The sequence below is a fragment of the Chrysochloris asiatica genome, unplaced genomic scaffold, assembly GCF_000296735.1.
Source record: "Chrysochloris asiatica unplaced genomic scaffold, ChrAsi1.0 scaffold00125, whole genome shotgun sequence".
Taxonomy (NCBI): domain Eukaryota; kingdom Metazoa; phylum Chordata; class Mammalia; order Afrosoricida; family Chrysochloridae; genus Chrysochloris; species Chrysochloris asiatica.
Window position 1 is genome coordinate 3,192,255 of NW_006408643.1, and position 23,114 is coordinate 3,215,368.

General features: G+C 48.9%; 1 protein-coding gene and 1 pseudogene across 1 annotated transcript in view; both read left to right on the forward strand.

Annotated features, from left to right (window-relative positions):
- Positions 1-23,114, forward strand: part of RANBP3 (RAN binding protein 3) — a 43,438-nt gene that overhangs the window by 16,881 nt on the left and 3,443 nt on the right. The window contains exons 5-13 of the mRNA XM_006869022.1: positions 11,885-11,950; positions 12,493-12,585; positions 13,781-13,893; positions 16,446-16,562; positions 17,743-17,846; positions 18,546-18,624; positions 19,361-19,463; positions 19,851-19,960; positions 21,077-21,197. Of these exons, the coding sequence (XP_006869084.1) occupies positions 11,885-11,950; positions 12,493-12,585; positions 13,781-13,893; positions 16,446-16,562; positions 17,743-17,846; positions 18,546-18,624; positions 19,361-19,463; positions 19,851-19,960; positions 21,077-21,197 (906 nt within the window). The remainder of the gene's footprint in view (positions 1-11,884; positions 11,951-12,492; positions 12,586-13,780; positions 13,894-16,445; positions 16,563-17,742; positions 17,847-18,545; positions 18,625-19,360; positions 19,464-19,850; positions 19,961-21,076; positions 21,198-23,114) is intronic.
- Positions 1,781-5,197, forward strand: LOC102836606 (annotated as a pseudogene).

A 23,114-nucleotide genomic window follows, 5' to 3' on the forward strand; every position in this document is an offset into this window, starting at 1 on the left:
CCCCCGGTCATCAGCACATAGCCCCTCTCCCTCTCTGGGTCTAGAATCCCCAGCCGCTGCATCTCTCCACATTGTCGTCTCTGCCTCCATCTGTGGCGTCCCGGTATAGGGTTTTCAAGGAGCACCTGGTGACCTTGAACCACCAACCTTATGGTTCAAACCGGCTTTGTAATCCAGCACATTAGCCCACAGCACCACCCCAGGACTCCACCACTCTGCTAGGTCCTCGTGTTTGGAGTTACAGCATTATTTTGTCAGTGGTCTTCCTTTGGAGTTTGCCCAGTGTTTCCTCCTGGTTCTGCCCATGTTGGTCAAAGTTTGGAGCTAGAAGACCCCCAAGAGTGATGCTGAGTGCGTCTGGTACACATTGGCGTTAATTTGATCACTTGATTGGGGGCTAGCTGCCAGACTTTGCCCCTGTGGAATCCCCAGCTTCCCTCTTCCCACTTTGAGCCTCTGGTTTCAGCATCCACTGACGGTTTTGTCAGAAGTAGCTATTTCTCTGGTGTGGCAGTGGCCAGGTAGGGGTTTGGAATTCCTGCCATTTCTTCTGCATTTTTTAATCAGCACTCACTCTTCTCGTTGCTCTACGCATGTACTTGCTATGTCAGGATGGATTTGTGGGTCCCTATGCCCTACTGGTGGGAATGCAGTAACTCCATATGGTAAGCACCGTACTGCAAACGAGATGGTCAGCGATTCCAGCCAGCCAGAAAATGCACTGAAGAAAGAAGATGAGGCTTCCTGCTCCTGCAAAGATGAAAAAGCTCAGAATGCCAATACAGGATCGCTATGAGTCGGAACCAACTCAACTGCACTTAACAACAGTACCCTGGTGACACAACCATTAAGTGCTCAGCTGCTAACCAAAAAGTTACCGGTTAAAACCCACCCAGCGTCTCCATAAGAGAAAGCCCTGGGGATCTGCTCCTATAAAGCTTTACCTCTTAGGAAACCCAGTAGGGATGTTCTGCTTGTTGATACTTCAGAACTCTACACAGGTTGGCTGTAAGTCGGAACCTACTTAATGGCGCCATATGCACATAGGCATAGACGCACCAGCAATGTTCCACTTCCTGTCCCACCTGCATGCTCGCTTTTCTGACAGTGTTCCCGTGCCTGCTGCTTTCAGCCAAGCTCACTTCGGCCATCCACCACTCCTGTCTCCTGTGTCTTAGCCACCGCCAGGCCACCTTCTCCTGGCTCCTTTTCCATATCTGCCACAAACCAGGTTCCGTTCTGATAGTAGATTCCCAGGAGGGCAAGACTTCCAGAGATGTCAGGACAACGGGGGTGGGGGTGGAGTGCCCTCCAGGATACCCCCAGCAGTGGGCTGGGCATAAGGCAATGACTCTTCAATGTGTGCTGACTCTTACGGAAAGTGAATTTCTAGAAACAGACAGCATTTGTCATAGTGGGCTGGGTCTTCCTCCTGTGAAAGGGTTCCTGGCTTCCCAGCCACGGTTGCGTACCACCCTGCTGTCCTGGGTGGTCATTAGGAATGTGGGGTACTGTTTGTCTTTCAGTCCTCTTCTACCACTCATCTGTCAGTTTGTCATACTGTGGTGGCTTATGTGTTGCTGTGATTCTGGAAGCTATGCCATGGATATGTTAAATACCAGCAGGGTCACCCACGGTGTACAGGTTTCAGATGAGCTTCCAGATGAAGACAGACTAGGAAGAAGGAGAGATGGACTACTTCCAAATATTTAGTCGCTAAAAACCCTATGAATAAATAGCAGTGAAACACTGTCAGCCCCAGAATTTTGAATATTGGAACATGTTGAAGAACACCAGAACGTTGTCAGGTACAGTGCCGGAAGGTGAGCCCCCCTCAGATTGGAAGGCACTCAAAATACAACTGAGGAAAAGCTGCCTGCTCAGAGTCGAGTTGGCGGTGACGATGCGACTGGAGTAAAGCCCTCAGCACCTTCATTTGCTGATGGGCACAACTCAAAATGAAGAGAAACAGCTGTAAAAAATCTATTAGTAATCAGAACATGGAATGTATGAATCTAGGAAAATTGGAAATTGTCCAAATTGATTGGGAACACATAAACATTGATATCCTGGACATTTACTGAAATGGACGGTATTGGGCGTTTTGAATCTGACCATCACATAGTTTACTATGCTGGGAAAGACAAATTGAACAGGAATGGTGTCGCATTCATCATCAAAAAGAAAATACCAATGTCTGTCTTGAAGTAAAATGCTGTCTGTGATAGGATAATATCCATGTGCCTACAAGGAAGCCCAGTTATACCACTATGATTCACATTTATGCACCAACCACTAAAGCCAGTGAGGATGAAATAGAAGAATTCTACCAACTTCAATCTGAAACTGATCAAACATGCAATCAAGATGTATTGATAATTACTGGCAATTGGAATTACAAAGGTTGGAAACAAAGTGGAAGGATAAGCAGTTGGAAAATATGGCCTTGGTGATAGAAACGATACTGGAGATCGCATGATAGAATTTTGCAAGACAAATGACTTGTTCATTGCGAATACCTTTTTTAAACATAAAAGACAACTGTACACATGGACCTCACCAGATGGCATACACAGAAATCAAATTGACTACATTTGTGGAAAGACGCAGTGAAAAAGCTCCATATCATCAGCCAAAACAAGACCAGGGGCAGACTGTGAAACCAACCATCAATTGCTCATATGAAAATTCAGGCTGAAGCTGAAGAAAATGAAAAACAAGTCCCCGAGAGCCAAAATATGACCTTGAATCTAGAGATCGTCTGAAGAACAGATTTGATGCATTAGACACTAAAGACCGAAGATCAGAAAAGCTGTGGGATGACATCATGAACATCACACAGGAAGAAAGCAAAAGGTCATTAAGAAGACAAGGAAAAGACCAAAATGGATGTCACAAGAGACTCTGAAACTTGCTCTCCAGCGTAGAAATGCTAAAGCAAATGGAAGAAATGAGGTGGTACAAGAGCTAAACAGAAAATTTCAAAGGGCAGCTCGAGAAGACAAAGTCAATGAAGTGTGCAAAGACCTGGAGTTAGAAAACCAAAAAGGAAGGACATGCTCAGCATTTCTCAAGCTGAGGGAACTGAAGAAAAAATTCAAGGACTCTATGGGGAGTCCTGGCATGGCTTTGTGTGTTAATGCGCCAAACTACGAAACTATTTGAACTGCAAGGTCGGCAGTTCAGACTAACCAGCTGCTCCTCCTGAAATCCTGTACAGGGTCGGAATCAACTCAACAGCACTTAACAACAACGGGCAAAATACTGAGTGATGCAGAAAGCATCAGAAGTAGAAGGAATACAAGAGTAATTACCAAAAAGAAATGGTTGATGCTCAACCATTTCAAGATATAGCATATGATCAAGAGCCAATGATCCTGAAGGAAGAAGTCCAGGGTGCATTGAAGTCATTGGCAAAGAACAAGGCTCCAGGAATTAATGGAATACAAATTGAATTCTTTCAACAAACTGGTGCGGCACTGGAGGTACTCACTCATTTATGCCAAGAAATTTCTAAGACAATTGTTCTGCTGACTGACTGGAAGAAGAACTGTATTTGTGCCTGTACCAAAGAGAGGTGATCCAACAGAATATGGAAATCATTGATAGCCCATTTGAGTAACGTTTTACTAAAGTAATAAAAAACAGCTCCAGGCGGATGCAGTTGCGTTGGGGATGCCATCTGCCCTGTTCTCTCAACGTTCAACAGTGGTTATAGAGAAGCCTAGTCCCCTGCTGGTCAGGCGGGAATTTGTGAGACAGTACTATACACTGCTGAACCAGGCCCCAGACAGCTGCATAGATTTTATGGTAAGAAACTTTTCTTATATCCATGGAGGATTGGATTCAAGTGGAAAACCAGCAGATGCTGGAAAACCAATAAAGCCCTCTCAAGGACCTTCATTTGCTGATGGGGCACAACTCAAAAATGAAGAGAAACAGCTGTAAAAATCTATTAATAATCAGAACATGGAATGTACGAAGTATGAATCTAGGAAAAGAAATCCATAGGAAAGTGATGTCACAAAACTTTACCAACTGCCACACTAAGATTCGCCATGTTGATGCTCACGCTTCTCTAAACAATGGTGTGGTGTGATGGTCCAGGTGATGAGATTGCGCTCTAATAACAACCAAGCCTTGTGAAGATTTTTGCAGACATTTGTCCTTGCTCCTGAGGGCTCTGTAGCAAATAAGTTCTATGTTCATAATGATATCTTCAGCTACCAAGATGAAGTCTTTGGTGGCTTTGTCACTGAGCCTCAGGAGGAATCTGAGGAAGAAGTAGAGGAGCCTGAGGAAAGACAGCAGACACCAGAAGTGGTACCCGATGATGCTGGAACTTTCTAGGATCAGACTGTCAACAATGACTTAGACAAACATTTAGAGGAACCTGTTGCAGAACCTGATCCGGAACTGGAACCAGAACAAGAAACTGTATCTGAAATCCAGGAGGAGACGTCCGAGCCGGTGTTAGAAGACAGTGCTCCTGAGGAGACTGCAGAGTCCTCCCCCAGAGCCTGCAGACATAGCTCAGATGGCACAGGAAGACTTGAGGACATTTTCTTGGGCATCTGTGACTAGTAAGAATCTTCCTCCCAGTGGAGCTGTTCCGGTTACTGGGATCCCACCTCATGTTGTTAAAGTTCCAACTTCACAGCCCCGTCCAGAGTCTAAGCCTGATTCTCAGATTCCACAGCAGAGACCTCAGAGGGATCCAAGAGTGCGAGAACAATGAATCAATATTCCTCCACAGAGGGGCCCTAGACCAATCCGTGAGGCTGGTGAGCAAGGTGATGTTGAACCTCGAAGAATTGTGAGACACCCTGACAGTCACCAACTCTTCATTGGCAACCTGCCCCATGAAGTGGATAAATCAGAGCTTAAAGACTTCGTCCAAAACTGCGGGAATGTGGTGGAACTGCGCATTAACAGTGGTGGGAAACTACCCAGTTTTGGGTTTGTTGTGTTTGATGACTCTGAACCTGTTCAGAAAGTTCTTAGTAATAGGCCTATCATGTTCAAAAGTGAAGTCCGTCTGAACGTGGAAGAGAAGAAGACTCAAGTCGCCAGGGAAGGGGACTGTCGAGGTAACCGCCTGCGGGGACCTGGAGGCCCTCGAGGTGGGCTGGCTCGTGGAGGCCTGGTGCAGAAACCAGGATCTGGAGTGGGAAGAGGCATTGCTCCAAGGCAGTAAATCCCTCCTCACTGGTCATCACACAGCAGTACAAACCCTAGTTCCTGAAGAAGAGCGAATTTCTTCAACCAGCCTTTGGTATTTTGGAGTATGAACCTAATCTGTTATAAACTGCTTACGTTTGTATACTTTTACTCCTTTTTGTGTAATGGTGTGTGTACCACACCCTCCTTTCTTCTCCTGATCTTTTAGTCCTTCACTTCGAATTTTGTGGAATATTTTTTAACAGCTATTTCCACAAAGAAATGTGTCTTGCTTATCACTGACATTTGGTATGTTTCATTCATTGGAATATTTCTTATTTATTTTCTATGTGTTTCAAAAGCCTGTAAGAAATACAGGATTGGAAAAGACATTTTGAAAGCAAGAAAAACTGAAAATGTTTCTTCTTTTGAGAGTCATCTTCTGGTGTGGAGAAATTGCCATGGGAAAAATTGACGATTTTGATTCTCACTGGTGTGGTTAAAAATTAAATGAAAAAGTGTTAGAGGTTTGTTCTTTTGCTATCACACAACAATGTCAAATCCTATTGGGGTTTTTTTTACCGTTGACATTTGTACAATAAGTTTTGTTTTTGTTTTATTTTTACTCTTTATTTATATTACTGTATGGTTAGTCTTCAAAACAATTTTAAAAGTAATGGGTGATGAACCTTAGGGTTAGCCTGTTGTTGTTAAGTCGATTCTGATTCATAGCAACCCTATGCACAACAGAATGAAGCACTGCCCAGTTCTGTGCCATTCTTACAGTTGATACACTTCAGCCCATTGCTGCTGTCATTCTGCCAATCCATGTCATTGGGTGTGTTCCTCTTTTTCTCTCACCTCCATTTTGCCAAGCATTATGTTCTTCTCCAGAGACTGGTCTTTCCTGAGTATATGTCTGAAGTAGGAGAGACAAAATCTCACCATCCTGACTTCTAAGGAACATTCTGGCTGTACTTCTTCCAACGCAGATTTGTTTGTTATTCTGGCAATCTATGGTACTTTCAATATTTTTCTCTAACACCATTACTTAAATGCATCAATTTTCCTTATTCATTGTCCAACTTTCACATGCATATGAGGCTGTTGAATATTCCATGGCTTGGGTCACACTCAATTTAGTTCTCAAAGTGACATCTTGTACAGCAGATTTGCTTAATGTAATAGGTCATTTGATTTCTTTTTGTTTGTTTTTGTCTTTGTACAGTAAGTTTTAAATGTCTATAATACAACTGATAGGCTTTTCTCTTGAACTGTTAAAATTTTTGAAGTAGGATTTTTTCTGTGTTTTAATTTGTATTTGTAAAAACCAAAAACACGAAACAATTCCCCCAGATCTGAAGAACAACAACAACAACAAAACAAAACAGCAAACCTGTTGTGCCTTCTATTTACCTTTGGTTCCAATCTTGTCAGTTGTGTAAAGAAAATAATAAAAACAAAGACAACCCTTTAAAAAAACACAGCTCCAACCGTACGTTAACAGACAACGTCCAGATTCAGAAGAGGACATGGAACAATGGATATCATTGCTGACATCAGATGGATCTTGGCTGAAAGCAGAGAATACCAGAAAGATGTTTACCTGTGCTTTACTGACTACACAGAGGCTTTCAGGCTTTCAGTTGTGTGGATTATGACAGGCTATGGACAACATTGTGAAGAATGAATATTGTGGAACATTTAAGTGTGCTCATGAGGAACCTGCACATAGACCAAGAGGCAGTTGTTCGAACAGAACAAGGGAACACCGAATGGTTTAAAATTAGGAAAGATATGCGCCCGGGTTGTATTCTTTCACTATACTCATTCAATGTGTATGCTGAACAAATAATCTGAGAAGTGGGTTCTATGAAGAAAAACGTGGCATCAGGATTGGAAGAAGACTCATTAACAACCTGTGATATGTAGATGATACAACCTTGCTTGCTGAAAGTGAAGAGGACTTAAAATACTTATGAGGATCAAAGACCACAGTCTTTGGTATGGATTGCATCTTAATGTAAAGAAAACAAAAATCCTCACCACTGAACCAATAAATAACATTCTTATCAACGGAGAAAAGATTGAAGTTGTCAAAGACTTCATTTTGCTTGGATCAGCTATCAACACTTACGAAAGCAGCAGTCATGCATTCAAATGACTTATTGCATTAGGCAGATCTGCTGCACAAGACCTCTTTGAAGTGTTAAAGAGCAAAGATGTCAGTTTGAGGATTAAGGTGTACCTGATCCAAGCCATGGTTTTTTCAGTAACCTCATATGCATGTGAAAGTTGGGAAATGAATAAGGAAGACCATAGAAGAATTGATGCATTTGAATTATGGTGATGGAGGAAAATACTAAAAGTACCATGGACCACCAAAAGAACCAACAGATCTATGTTGAAAGAAGTACAGCCAGAGTGCTTCTTGGAAGCCAGGATGGCCAGACCTCATCTCTCATACTTCAGTTCCTGGAGAAGGATATCATATTTGGTAAAGTGGAGAGTGGGAGAGGGGAAGAAGACCCTAGAGAGATGGATTGGGACAGTGGCAGCAGGTACAATGGGCTCAGGTATAGCAATAAGTGTGAGGTTGACACAGGACTGGGCAGTCTTTCACTCCGCTGTGCATAGGGTCGTTCTAAGTCGATACCAACTCAATGACACCTAATAAACTCAGTCATCATTCCACACAGATTCTCTGCATTGGCCTAGTGGGCCAGGCACTGGGCCTCAAACATGGGGGATCATATTACTGTTAGCATTGTCCACACACACAACACGGAGTGGTGGAGGTAAATCTGTAACTAAAGTATAAGCTTTTGAAGCCAGCTCTAAGGGCCTTTTAAAAATTAGCCAAACTGCAAATGTCACTGTTTTGTTAGGGTCCTCGAGTCGTTCCGACTCATAGCAACCCAGCAGAGAAAACTGCCCTGTCTGTACCATTCTCACAGTCGGTATGTTTGGGCCCATTGTTGGAGCCACTGTGTCAAGCCTTCTCATTGTGGGACCTGCTCTTTTTTGGTTGACCCTCTGCTTTACCAAGCATGATGTCCTTCACCAGGAACTAGTCCCTTCTGATAGCATATCCCAGTACATGCCTCTAAGGAGCATTCTTTTTGATGGTCTTCACCAGTGCCCTAATTCAAATGTATCAGTTCTCCGTTCTTACTCATTGGATGTGAGTATGCCATATGGATTCAGAAGTCCCAAGGCTTGGCTGAGGCACACTTCAGTTCTCAAAGAGTTCTTTTACAGCAGATTTGACTGCTGCTTCCATGAACATTATTTATAGATTCAAGTAAAATGAGATCCTTGACAACTTTCATCTTTTCTCTGTTAATCATGATATCCGTCGGTCCAGGCATGAGGATTTTTGTTTTGTTTACATTGAATAGCAATTCAAACTGAAGATTATAGTGTTTGATCTTCATCGGTAAGTTCTTCAAGTCCTCTTTACTTCAACAAGCAAGGTTGTGTCATCTGCATATCGCAGATAGTTACTGAGCCTTCCGGTCCTGATGCCGCTTTGGCTGCGTGATGTCCAGCTTCTTGGGGTTTTGCTCTGTTTCAGCCACTGATGTCATCAGTGACATCCCTTGCTCCACATCTTCTCCTGAATATGGCGTGAATTTTTAAACACTCACTGTTGGTATATCGTTGCAACTGTGTTTAATTATCTTTAGCAAAAGTTGACTTGCATGTGGTGTTAATGATGTTAGTTGATCATCTCCATGTTCTGTTGTATTACCTTTCTTTGGAATGGGCGTAAATATGAATCTCTTGTAGTCAGTTGGCCAGGTAACTGTTTTTCCAAGTTTCTTAGCGTAGACACTGACTGTTTTCAGTGTTGCATTAGTTATGGAAGCATTTCTCTGTAATTAAAAATAATTATCCAAATTGCTAATATCTGTGTGCTCCACCGCTTTGAAAATGCTGTTAGGTGCTGTAGGGTTGTTTCCGGCGATAATGACGTCGTATGACAGAGTAGAACTGCCCCATTGGGTTTTCTTGACGGTACTCTTTTTTTTTTTTTTTTAATATTTAATTGTGAATTATGTGATAGTTTACATGGGGGAACGTTAGTTTTACATTCATTCTATCCTATATCGTTTCATTGCCATGGTTACAATCACCTCCATGCATCAACAGCCAACCAAAGGGTATAACAAGCCTGCCCCCCTGTCGTCAGCACACAGCCCCTCTCCCTCTCTGGGTCTAAAGTCCCCAGCTGCTCCATCTCTCCACTTCGCCAGGCCCTGCTTCTACAGAGATGTGGGTGGGTTCACACCTTGATCTTTTGATTAGCATTTGAGCACTTAACCTTTGTGCCACTGGGTACCCATCTTTGCACTTAGAAATACAGTTCGTTTATTTCCCCAAAAGGACCTCCCTCCCACCTGTGGCTTTGGGTTCTCTTTGCTTGGTGACTGCTGGCAGGGACTAGTTGTGAGCACTTCTGTGGTCCTGTTTGTGCCCAACGAGAGCAGTTTGACTCAACAACAGAGGTGACAGAGGAAGCCAGCCTTCCTGCTTTCCTGCTTCATGCTGGGCTCTGTGTCCCACCTGAAAGCTTGGTCTGTTTTGTGTACAGTGGTCTGGTTTTCAGTCTTTCCACAGAGTAGTTGAACCTTCACATTCCATATTCCAACATCATTCCCAAAAGAAAGCCTTGCCTTTTGCGGTCACTCTTCATTAACCTGCTGCCAGCCTCTGTCTCTGTGGACTTGCCTGTTCTGGACGGCTCTTGTCCATGGCACCAGGCAGTACCTGACCTTGGCTCTGCTGCTTGCACTCCACGTTCTGTTTTCCCGGGTCATTCATGTTGTAGCGTGGATCGGAGCAGCTTTTCCTGTTCTTATGGCCAAATCGAATAGTACCTCATTGTATGGTTTTATCTCCATTTGTTTATTCATTCCTCACTTGATAGACATTTAGGTATTTTTACTTTTTGCTGGAACGTGGTGATTCTAAGGTAAACACTTAGAGTGTGAGCCACAAGGTTGGCAGTTTGAGCCCACCAGCTGCTCCATGGGAGAAAGATGAGGTTTTCTGCTCTGAAAATATTTACAACCTCGGAAACCCTTAACACAGGGTCACTGTGAGTCAGAACCAACTCAACGGCATTGAACAAGCCTTGCCGCTGTTTGGCTGTTTTGAATAGTCTCACTGGAAGCATTCCTGGAGCAGTGTTTGCATGGGCATGTGTTTTAGCTCTCCGGGCATTACCTAGGAGGGGAATGCGGCTCATCCGGGAGGAGATTTGAGGACCTGCTGCTGGCTCGCCTTCCACAGCAGCTGCACCACGTCACGCCCACCCCACCCCAACCCCGGCGTATTTTCAGGGTTCTTGTTTATTCACATCCTCACTCACATGATCGTAGACCTCCTAGTGGGTGCGGAGAAGTATCTCCTTGTGGTTTTGATTTGCATTTTCCTGGTGGTCTAAAGTCATATTTTCGCCTTTGTTTTATTCTAAGAGTTTTTAGCTGTTACAATTTAGGTCTTTGGTACATTTGAATATTGTTTGTGCTGTGAGATCGAAGTCCACCTTTATTCTTGCTTGTGGAGATCCAGTTTCCACAACACAGTTGTTGAGAGATGAACCTTTCCCCACTGAGTGGTCCTGTCAGCCTTGTTGAGAATTAGATGGTCAGCTAGGTGAGCCCTGGTGGCTAACTGAAAGGTCCAGTAGCTCCCCAAGAGCAAGACCTGGCAGTCTGCTCTGTGAAGGTCATCGTCTAGGTAACACTCCACGTCAGTTCTGGTCTGTCCCACGGGGTCCCTAAGTCAGAAGCAGCTCAATAACACACAACAACAGAGATACTAAGAGGTTGGGTTTGGGCTGTAGCATTTGGGAGTTCGTGGTCTCCTTTTAAGACGTTGTTTTGATGACTTCACGTTCCGAAATCCTTCCATTTATGTAAGGTTTCATTTCTTTGCACAGTGTTTTCGGTAGTTTGGGAGTGTAACCTTGGCACTTTTGTTCAGTTTTTACCTGCCTAGTTAATTCTCCTTGGCGCTTCATTGCACTGCAGGTTGTTCGTTGCCAGCACATAGAAGTATGGTTGGATTCTCTGTGTGTTGATCTTGTCTTCCTGAAAGCTGACAGGGCTATTTCCGATGAAGAAGCAAGGCTCTTTGTGTCCCTGCCCCCCTCCCACCTCCAGATGCAGTTTCTCACTGTCACCCTGTGCTTACTTCCCCAGGAGCTGAGTCACGAGGCTGTTTATGACGGCCCTTCCTGCCCTGGTCTCCCCTCCTGAGGTGGCCAGGGTCAGCAGCACACACTGGGGCCTGTGTTTATTCAGGAGCTCCTCCTTCCAGGCCCCAGACCTCTCTGGGGTGCAGGTGCTCTTCCTGGTCTCACATGTGTCCTCACTGCTGAGTCCCCAGCTGGCAGCTCCCACCAATACAGCGTAGGGCCCACATTCCCCGCTCTGTTTCCCAGCCTCCGGCTGACCCTGCAGCTAGAAGGGCTCCCTGCTGAAACTACCCTCCTGTCTTTTGTCCTGCACATGTCTCACCATCCTGTCTGCCGCTGACAAGTGTACCCAGTGTTCACCCTCCCTCCTGGTGCCGGTGATGGCACAGGGCTCCCCTGGGTTACCTGGACTCTGGAAGGCTCACGCTGGTTCTCTCAGCTCAGTGACCTGCTCCTCTCCCACCATTCTCAGCCCCACCCTGGCAGCCTGTCCTCACGCTGCTCTTGTCCTTACAGAGGAGAAGAGCAGTGGCTTCCGTTTGAAACCACCGACGCTCATCCACGGCCAGGCACCCAGCGCAGGTAGGCTGTGCCTCAGAGGAGCTGCCTCCCATGCTACCACTTCCATCTGACGGGGGGCAGGGGGCAGGCAGTCAGGCTTGGTGTGGGCAGGACCGTGTAGGCCTGTGCCCGGCAGGGGCTCTACTAGCTCAGCTGGGCTCCCTGGAGCGTTGTGCCCCGACACACACACCTCCATGCCCGCCTCCCTGATGGATGGCTGCGCCCCAAGGCTACTGGTGGACTGACTGCAGCCTGGAGCTGAGAGGGGTCTGTGTGCTCTAGCCTGGGCTGAGAAACCTCGACTCTGAAAAGTAGGGGCCAAGGGTGTTGTGGGACGGCAGGCGGCACCCTAAGTCTCTGAGGAGCATCTGTGGCCCCACTGAGCTGAGCACCAGGTGCGCTGGCTTCCCAGGAATATGGCCGACATGGCCGGCGCCTGCTCCTTCGTATCTAAGGGCTAACTCCAGAGAAAGTGTGTGATTTAGAGTCTAAGTGTGTGGGAGCATTCTCAGCTGGACTGCTGGGAGCCGGCAGCACCCTTCCGACCCACCTTCTGCCCCCAGGTCTGCCGAGCCAGAAGCCCAAGGAGCAGCAGCGGAGTGTGCTCCGTCCAGCAGTGCTGCAGGCCCCGCAGCCCAAAGCGCCGTCCCAGACCGGTAAGGAACTGCGGCACATGACTGCTGAGCACACACAACACAGAGCGCTCAGGCTCCTCCCTGGCCCTCAGGAGCTCAAATCGGGCTGCTGGAGCCTTCCATCCTGTGGGTGCTTTGTATCTGGACCTGCAGGTTTGTGTTTCCTCAGCCAGCTGAGAGGCTAAGCAGTGATTTATTTGCTGCCCCAAGGACATGTCCCCGAATGGGGCTCCCACTGTGGCCACATAGGTAGTGGTGGCATTGGATTCACCTGGGCTTTCTCCTTCAAAAGCAGCTCAGCATCTAGCATTCCTATTGTTGAAATTTGTTTGTTTGTTTTTTTGTGTGTGTGGCCCTGTAGGATAAGCACTGGACTACTAAACACAAGGTTAGTGGTTCAAACCCACCAACTGCTCCTCAGAAATCCTATCCTGGGTCGCTGTGAGTTAGAACTGTTGACAGCACTTAACAATGATAACAGTGTTTTTGTTGATACTAAAAAGATACACAGCAAAGTGTACATATACCAGGCCAACAGTCTCTGAAGACACTGTTCTAACTACATGGGAAACTGGTTTTAATCTAACACTAAAGAGCCAAAGCCAGGTTTAAAATAGTCGTTATGAAGTGCTGTCGAGTCGGTTCCAAGGAGCAGCTGGTGAGCTTGAACCACCGACCTTGCAGTTCAAACGGCTTTGCATTCTGGCACATTAACCCACAGCGCCACACCAGGACTCCAGGTTTAAAATAGACTATGACATATAAACCTGAATATTTGTTGTTATTGTCAGATGCCAGTGAGTCAGTTCCAACACACAGTCACATAGCAGAACAAAACACTGGCCAGTCCTTCAAGATCCTCACAACTCTGGTGATGCTTGAGCCCATTGTAGCTGCCTCTGTGCCAGTCCATCTCGTTGGGAGTCTTCCTGTGTGTGTTTTTGCTGACCCCTCTGCTTTTCCAATCATGAGGTCCTTCTCCAGGGACTGGTCCCAGTGTCGCACCAGTAGACCTGTGGGGGCAGTACCCTGTCACCTGGGGTGGCTTTGCTGTGAGTCAGGATCACAACAGCAGTGACACCAGGATCCTGCTCTTGAAAAGGAGAAATGACACCACTGGTGGGACAGTAGGAGAGGGCTGCACATGTCGCGTGACATCTGGAAATGGGGTCCTTAACTATGCCCTCTTGACTCCCCGCTGTCCTCCCTCTTGCAGTCCCAAACAGTGGCACCAACGGGGTCAGCATCCCGGCAGACTGCACAGGTCCCGTGACGTCTACATCTCCCGACAACCCTGTAAGGAGGACTCCGTCGGAACCCGCCGACGAAGCGTCAGCACTTGAGGTCTGTCCTGGGGCAGGGAGAGGGCTGTCGTCTGGATGGAAGGTGGCACTTGTCAGGGTTCCGTGTCACCTGCTCTGTGGGCCGTGGTAGGCTTTCCCAGTCAGCTAAGGGAGCATGGTCCCTGTAGTTCCTGTGACACAAGTCACTACACGGAGCCTCCCGTGGCCTCAGGCTACATGTTGTTTTGAACAGTCCCTTGGGTTTCTGGGATTGCAGAGGCCAGAAGCATGTTTCCCGAAGGTGTCTAATCTCATGGCAGCCAGAAAGTGAACCATTTAACATAGGGCCTGTTTCTGAGGTGGCCGAGCTAGATCGAAGGCAGAGTTGTTACAACAGCCGTGAGTCTTCTGAATACAAAGTCTGGTTGGCTCTGTGGGCATTACTTACGTTCTCCACCCACCTGCTCCGGCGGTGGGGGGGAGAGGCCTCTGTGAGGCTCTTATAGCTGCCACAGCGCACACCCCACACACCTCACACTCACACCACATACCACGCACCTCACACACACCCTGAGGATGATCAGACTCAAGATAAGACATAATGTCTGCACAGCTTGTTGGAGTGGAGATATGAACCCTCCTTCTGCGCTCTGCCGTGTGGACACTCTGGGCCCTGGGTCCTGAGGGCAGTCAGCCAGCCATGAGGTTTTGAATTTGAGGGAGACCCAGTGGTGGCCTGTCCTGGCCTCTTCATGTACCTGACTGTGAGTGAGCAGCACCCACTGCAGGTGGCCCACCTTGCTGGGAGCTTGTGCTCTGTCTCTTCTGAGCCGCTTCCTGTCCCCACACTGTCCCAGCAGTGCAGGCAGACTGCTCCTGCAGACCGTCGGCCTCGGAGGCCACAGCTCTCTCGGCTCCCCTCCCTCAGGTTGCACACTGCAGTCTCTCACGCTCATCCCAGACCAGCGCCCCATTAGTGCCCGTCTGCAGGCCGCTGAGAACCAGCCTGTGCTCCAAGGATTCCCAAGGCACTGAGCACCGCGTGTTGAATTTTAAAGGCCACGTCTACTCCTCTGTAGGCCACAGACTTAATTCATGGTACATACTGTAGAGGACGTCACTTACTTGACTGATTGACCCAGACTAGCTTTCAGTGTCTGCCTCCCTGTCAGCTCCAGAAGCCAGCTGGTCACCTGTCTCGTTCCCTCAGATGCCTTGGCAGCGTCTCACACCGGACACTCCTCAGAACATCAGCCCCAAAGCTTCCTATTTTTGTTCTCCAATTAACTGCAGTTGTTATTATATAAATAAGGCACCTAGACATTACTAGCAACTTTCTGGATCCAGACCTCAGTGAGCTCGTTCTAAAAATGTTTACCTACAAAATGATCCCCCTGTGTGTTGCAAGTGTTGAAATGCTTTGGAAATCTATAAAGTGCACCCTGGAGGGCTCCAGATACCCTCTGTTGGGCGTTTATATTTTCTCATAATTTCTCTTCTGGGCCTTTCTTAAACATGCACATACTTCTGAGTTTGCGCTTTTGTATTTTTTTTTTTTTGGTGAAAATGTAGACAACTGAAAGCATCCCAGGAGTGTCTCCCTGTGTAGTGCAGTGACCTGGAGTCCCTTCTCCTTCTGGAACCCTCCTCCCTAGAGTCACTGTTGCATGCTGGTGTTCTCTGCACTGAGGCAGCATCAGTGTTTGGCTCAAGGCTCAAAGATTGCCTCAAGGTCACAGCCTCAGTGGCTCCAGAAAATCTGGATTCCATGAGAGTTCAAACTTCGGTTCTGCATGTTCTCCCTTTTGATTAGGATACTTTTCTAGAATCCTTGGACTCCTGGTGTGGTGCTGTCAGATCAACACTGGACTGTAAAGCACAAGGTCAGCAGTTCAGACCCCCCAGCTGCTCCTTGGAAACTCTATACAGGGCTGCTATGAGTCAGAACTGACTGGAAGGCACTTAACAACAACATAGAATCCTTCATCTAAATGCTCAGTGTTGGGAGCCGGGCACCCTGAATTTTCTTTCTCTAAGAGGGAACCACACTTGTGGGCGTCATTTTGAGTCAGAGACCAATATATTTTGTTTCCTGAATGGCTCACCTCTCACGTGACGTGAGTTCCCTGTAGCACCTCTTGGGTGTACTGGGTTGTAGCGTCCCAGTCCCTTTCTGAGTCACCTCCACTGAAAAGTCCACTCACTATTGAAACCAGAAACGACTGAGTCTAAGGAGATGTCTGTAGAAACCCGTGTCCAGCTTACTTTGAGCCTGGGTCAGCCTCTCCAGGCTGCCTAATCTCACCCCACTCCAGAACTACCCCTGATGAGGTTTGAGCACCACTTGTGGCCTCCAGGTCAGGGGTCCATTCCACTGTTGACCTTCAGTGTCCAGGCCACTTCTGCCCATGTGAGTCCCATTCAACTATATATAGCAAACCTGTTGGCATCCTGAGGCCCGTCCCTCTGCTGTGACCTCGCCCAAGGAAAGTTCCACACAGGCGGTCCAGGCTGGTCCATTTGTCCCTCAGCACAGGGACTTTCTGCTGGAGGAGCTGGGTGTGGGGCTTCACTTCTCTGTGTTGTGTGTCTCAATAGGAAAAAGAGTCCCAGAAAAATGAGTCTAGCAGTCCTTTGGAAGAGGAGAACTGTGGGGGAAAAGACGCTGCCCAGCAGGCCTTTGTGTTTGGGCAGAACCTGAGGGACAGAGTCAAGGTACATGGTCAGAGTGAGCCCTCACACTAAGGGCGTCTGGTGCACCCCGGGTCAGCACTGACCAGCCACCTTTCCTAAGAAGTGAGCGCAGGGAAGGCTGCGGTGTCGTGGGGGTGCTCAGGACTCATGCCACAGCCCAATAGGATGTTTCAGGCTCTCTCCCTGTCAGCACTGTGGACATTGGGGGCCGGCCCCTTCTCTTGGCGGGGGTGGAGATGGGGACTGTCATGTGCAGTGTAGGTTGTTGGGAAGCATCCCTGGGCTTCACCCCTTTTCCCAGTCACCACAAACACAAGTTTGCTTAGACTTCACCTAGTGTCCCTCCAGGGCAGCACCACCCCAATTGAGAACCACTGCCTTCTGTCCCCTCAGGAAAGAGCAGTGTCTGCCAGCTCCTGGCTGCCCTTCAGCTCCATCATTTAGGGCCCGGGAATTGGGGAGGGGCCGTGGCTCAGGGCTCCAGGAAGACCAGGGAAGGCAGGTGTGTGTCTGCAGTGTGCCTGGGCGTCTGAGAGACCCCTGCAGTGGCAATGTAGAGGAGTTGTGGGTGTTAGGGCTGAGGACAGGGTATGCTCTCTACAACTTGGGCCCCACGAGACCTGAGAAACAAGAAGGCATTGTGTAGCCTTGGCTTTTCAGCCACGGCAGTTAGTTCCCGGGAGGGTGACCCCCGACAGGAGGAGGACTAGCTGTGGGGCCTGCACTTTGGGAATGGTGGCTTGGCCGCTGGCCCTGAAGCCAGGAGGAGGCCGATCCTGGCATTTGGAAAGGTGGGTGCCTGGAATCAGGGCAGGCGGTATTTTGTGGAGAGTCCCAGGTATTCCTGGGCTTTGAAGTCTTATGGTCACATTGTGCAGCATCTCTGTTGGGGGGACCCTGAGCCACCAAAAACCCCTCTGAGCCTATTCCCTTGTTGATGAGATGGGGTGATCATTTCCACCTCACATGGGTCCCAGAGGAAGAAATCATGCCCTAAACAGGCTCAGCACCAAGGAAACAAGCCCTTGAGAAGTGATCCTTAATTGTGTTCATGATAAGACTTTCTGGAACCTTCCCCATGAAGAGCACAGGTCCCCGCCACTCCACCCCATGCACACAGGAAGCTGTGCCACCCGAGGAGGGGGTTGTGTGGATGCCTCCTGTCCTTCGCCAGGTCCTGAGTGTCCCCTATGTCTCCCAGTTAATAAACGAGAACACAGACGTGACTGACGTGGAGAATGCCGGGCAGCCCAGCTCAGAAACGCCCACTGCGACCAACTACTTTCTCCAGTATATCAGCTCCAGGTGAGTGTCAGGCCGGGGGCTAGGAGGTAAGTGAGGCTGCGGGCACACACCCTGAGTATCCAGGAATGCGTGTTTCTGCCAGAGTGGCTTGGTGACCAGCAAGGTCCTGCAGAGAGGTGGCCACACCTGGAGCCAGGAGTCAGCTGGGTGTTTCCATGGGTGGAAGAAGCAGGTGTGGCCCTGAGGGCCCGGAGAGCAGAGTCCACTTCCTCCTTCCCAGCCTGGGCTTCATCTACAGCTGCACCAGCCCCAGAGCTCTGTGTGCTTGTCTAGAGGCCCGGCCCTTCCGGGGGCCTTCATTTCCAGAGCAGCCCTGCATGGGCTTCCTGTCAGCCAAATGTGCATGTGGGGAGAGGACTTGGCTCACACTGTCAGGCGCCTCCGCTGCTGGTATTCCCAGCACATGGGTGACGGAAGCAGAGTGTTTTCCCCTGATAGGGAGGGGTGCTGGCTGTCCCAGTACCACCCGAGCACCGTCGGTCCTGTCTGCTTACAGCCCTGGGAGGCAGAGCACGGCCACAGGGCTGAGGCTCGCCTGGAGCCAGAACGCCTCTCTGTGCCACTTCCTCATCTGCCATGTGAGGGGTACCTCCCGTTTAAGGAGGAATTGATGTTGGATGGTACCCAGGGTCTACATTCCTTGTCCCAGTGCCTGGGTTCCGTCAAACGCCCGCACACTCACCCACGTCTTCTCTTCAGTTTAGAGAACCCGACCAGCAATGCCGACGCTGCCAGCAGCAAGTTTGTGTTTGGTCAGAACATGAGCGCGCGCGTTCTGGTAAGGGCCTGAGGTGTGGGGGCTTTGGCTGTGGGGAGTGTGCTTTCAGGGATGGGCCAGCTCAGGCTTACAGAAGGGTGGGCTGCTCTGGCAGCCAGTGCACATACGTTTGTCTTTCCCCAAAGTTGGTGTCGCCCTCAGAGGCCAGGCCAGTGGTTAGGGTCTGTGCTCCCTCCCAGGTTCAGCGGGCTGCAGTGGCAGCCACCTCGGGGAAGCTCTGGAGATGTTCAGGCACTCGCTGTTGCTGGGCCTGTTGAGCCGTATTGAGCAGCTGTGCCCTCCCTAAGGCTGTAGCCTGCTGGGGGCCATGCAGATGAAACTGGGCCAACCCCTCCCCCACAGGACTGCCTGGCACAGGGACCTGTGTGTTGGAAGGGCCCTAAGTTCTAAAAGTGCTCATCCACACTCCTTTTCTTGTTTTGCTGTTTGGTTTGTTATTGGGGTTTTTTGCTTCCTGGTCAGATGCTTGTAATCCCACTATTTGTGGTGGTGGCTGAGGAGCTGATCGGGTCTCCCAGGGATCCCCCACTTTGCCTTAGGTTACCACTTCACTCCCGTTGTGAGTCATCCCGGGGCCCACACACAGTGATGGGTGGGTCTGTGAGGGTCTGAGATGGGGTGCTGTGTGAGATAGGGCCCAGGCAGCCCTGCTGAGCAGAGAAGGGTCACACAGTGTCCTCGTGTGGGACTTTGTCTGCCAGGACCCCATGTGCCTTCATTCCCTCTCCCCCCCCAGAGTCCGCCAAAGTTAAATGAGGTCAGCGCAGATGCCAACAGGGAAAACACAGCCACTGAGTCCGGGTCCGAGTCCTCGTCCCAGGAGGCCACCCCGGAGAAAGGTATGTTAGCCTCCTCCTGCCGCCAGAGAGAGACCAGGTCTGAAGGCAAAGGTGGTGGAGCAGGAGACAAACAGGAGCACTCCCTTCAGAGAGCAGGCCTATGTCGCTGCACAGGCCAGGGGAAGGCCCTGTGCTTGAAGAGTCTCGCCGCCCCGTCCTCGGCTGGGAGAACAGGAGATCAGGAACCACAGTCAGTACCTCTGGCCTCCCCACAAATTTTGAGGCCCAATTACTTGGCAGGTTTCCGGTGTTCACTCCAGGGCTCAGATGTGATTCGTGGGGGCAGCTGACACCTGTGAGGCCAGAACAGCCCTTTTGTTCACCTGTAGGCTAGAACACCCCCTCACCCAATAAATCGTCCGTGGTATTTAGTTAATCTCCTTTCAGAGTCCCTGGCCGAGTCGGCGGCCGCCTACACCAAGGCCACGGCCCGAAAGTGTCTGCTGGAAAAAGTGGAGGTCATCACTGGGGAGGAGGCAGAGAGCAACGTTTTACAGGTGATGACATCACAAAGGGGCTTCCGCGGGGACAGCGGTGACAGACCAGCCTCAGCCTTGTTTGTTTTTCTGGAACAAAAGCATTTCATTGAGGGGCGGGGGTCCCAGCTGCAGCCTGAATTTCCGCTCCACTTTCCCCAGCCCCGTGACCTGTCCTGGAGCCATCCGTGTCCACATGTTTGTATGAACTGTGTAGTGGTGCCGGGCACTGTCGGGTCCATCAGAGCAACACTGGGGGTCCCACGCCATCTGCACAGGCACTGCTGTGTCTGGGCCCCTGGTCACAGCTGCTGCGTCCGCCTCACTGGGTTCTTCCTCTTTCACTGACCGTCCACTTTACCAGGCATAAATGTTGTCCTTCTCCAGGAACTCTGGCCCGTGTGTAGTTTGTTAGTTTTTTTGTCTGTTTATGTGGAGACTTGGCAAACTTGTGTAACGAACTACATGGTAAATATCAGAGGTTTTGTGGCCCACTGGTGGTCTCAGTCATGCTGTCTTCCTTGTTGGCTCTGTGTGTCTTTATTGACAGCCTTACAGAGATTTTGTTCCCACACTATAAAAGTCACCCTTTTATGATGGCAGTGTAATCGTTTTAAGCGAATTCGTAGAACTCGTAGTGGAACCCTCACTACTACCTAATTTTAGAATGTTTTTATTCGCCGAGATAGAAATTCCACCCCCCACCCACCTGGCCCTCACTTCTCTGAGGGTCTGCCTGCTCTGGACACGTCATGTCCATGGAACCCTGTGACATGCGGCCTTTTGTATCTGCTTCTCCCACTGAGCATCATGTTTTCAAGGTTCTTCCATGTCATCTCGTGTCTCCTTCCCTGATGCTTTCCGTGTTACGGCTGTGTAATGATCCACGGTGTGAGGAGCCAGTCCGTTCATTCCTGTCATCTGTACATGGACACTGGGCTGTGAGCAGCGTTTCCCGGCCAGTTCCCTCCTCAGCAGTTGCCACAGCAGCACTGTGCATTTCTAGCAGTAGTGTCTGAGTGTGCTGGTTCCCCCACATCTTTCCCTCTTTCTGATTGTAACCAACCTGGTGGGTGTCCACAGTGACTGCGGCCTGGCCCAGGCCCCTGCTCACTGGTAGGGCCATCTGTGTTCCAGATCCAGTGTAAGCTGTTTGTCTTCGACAAAGCCTCACAGTCATGGGTGGAGAGAGGCCGGGGGCTTCTCAGGCTCAACGACATGGCATCAGCAGACGACGGCACATTACAATCCCGGCTAGGTGAGCAGCCGGAGGAGGGAGGGCTGGGATGCTCAGGGAAGTGGACTTTCCTCCTTAGACCCACAGGGGCTGCTCCCACCAGCCCCCACAGCCCCACCTACCCCTTGGCTTCAGGGGACAGCTCTCCCACAGCTTAGTGTCCAGTGAGAACAAGTACTTAGCTTTCTTTTCACTTATTTTCTGATAAAAGGGACACTTGTGTTGTGATAGAAAAGGAAAAAGAAGAAACAAAATGTCAGAGAGACCAAAAGCCGAAGGAAGCCATTGCCATGCAGTCAGCTCTGACTCGCTGTGACACTGTGACGCTGAAGGATAAACAGAATGGCTGCTGGCACCTGGAGGCTTACCCACTGTGCCTCCCGGGCTCTGCCTGCCAGCGGAAACCTCTTATAAAAGAGAAATCGCTGAGCCTCTCAGCAGTTCTAGCCTTGACTTTCTGTTCTTTATTTCATGAAATGGGCCAGTTTTGGGTCCTGCTCTTTTCACCTGCTATTTTTGGGGAGCATACCTGTGTTGTTAAATTGTCTTTAAACGTGAGATTGTCTGTGGAAACGTTGGTTTGACAATCGAAGGCTGTCGAGATTCCACATTGTTTTACTATTATAAATAGTCCACCAGGGCCGCCTTTATGCGCATATCTTATTCCCAGAGGTATGTTTGTTACTGAAATGTCTCTGGATGGTTCTGTTGTTGTTTGCACTTGAGTGGCACTGAACCAGTTCTCACCCAGAGTGATGCCAGCCAGTCAGCTCCTATCCACCCTGTGAACCACAGAACAAAACACTGCCCCGTCCTGAGCCATCCTCACAGTCATGGCTGTGGCTCTGTCCGTGTTGCTGTCCCTCTGTCTGTCCATCTCACTGGGGGATTCCTCTTTATTGCTAACCCTCCACTTGACCAAGCATGATGTCCTCCTTCAGGGCTGGTCCTTCCTGACAACGTGTCCGACATTGGAGCGGCTCAGTCTCACCATCCTGGCTTCTAAGGAACATTCTGTCTGTCCTTCTCTAAGACAGACTGATTTCTTCTCTGGCAGTCCGTAGTACTTTTAGTAGTCTTCGCCTACACCTTAACTCAGATGCAGTGACCCTTCTACAATCTTTCTTACTCACTGTCCAGCTTTCACGTGCATATGAGGCTTGGGTCAGGCTCACTTTAGTCCTGGGGTGACCTCTTTGCTCTTGAACACTTTGAAGAGGTCTTGTGCAGCACTTTTGCCCAGTGCAGTGCATTGTCATTTGATTTAACTGCTGCTTCCATGAGCATCAATTATAGATCCAAATACCATGAAATGCTTGACAACTTCAGTCTTTTCTCTGTTTATTAGGATGCTGTTTATAGGTTCAGTTACTGAAGATGTTTGTTTTATATACATTGAGCTGTAATCCATTCTAAAGGCTGTGGTCTTTGTTCTTCATCAACAGATGTTCCAAGTCCTCTTCGTTGTCAGCAAGCAAGCTTGTATCAGCTGCATATCACAGGTTGTTAGTGAGCCTTCCTCCAATCCTTCGGTCTTTTTACAGTCCTACTTCTCAGATTCTTGGCTCAGCATACAGATTGAATAGTATGGTGAAATGATACAACCCTGATGCATACCTTTCCTGAGTTTAAACCACACCGTATCCCCTTGTTCGGTTCAAACAACTATCTCTCATCTATATGCAGGTTCCTCATGAGCACACTTAAGAATTCCCATTCTTCGCAATGTCACCCACAGTGGCCATGACGCTCAGTTGAATACCATTCGCCAGCCAATGAAACACAAACTTCTTTCTAGTAGTCTCCTACCTGACGTGCTCAGTGCTACCCCTCGTTCTAGGTCCTCTTCTGAATCCAGCTCCCTTTTGGTGTAAGGGAATAATCGTCATCAGAATTGTACGTGCATGTGATAGGAATGAGAGGTGAATCCAGCTCCCT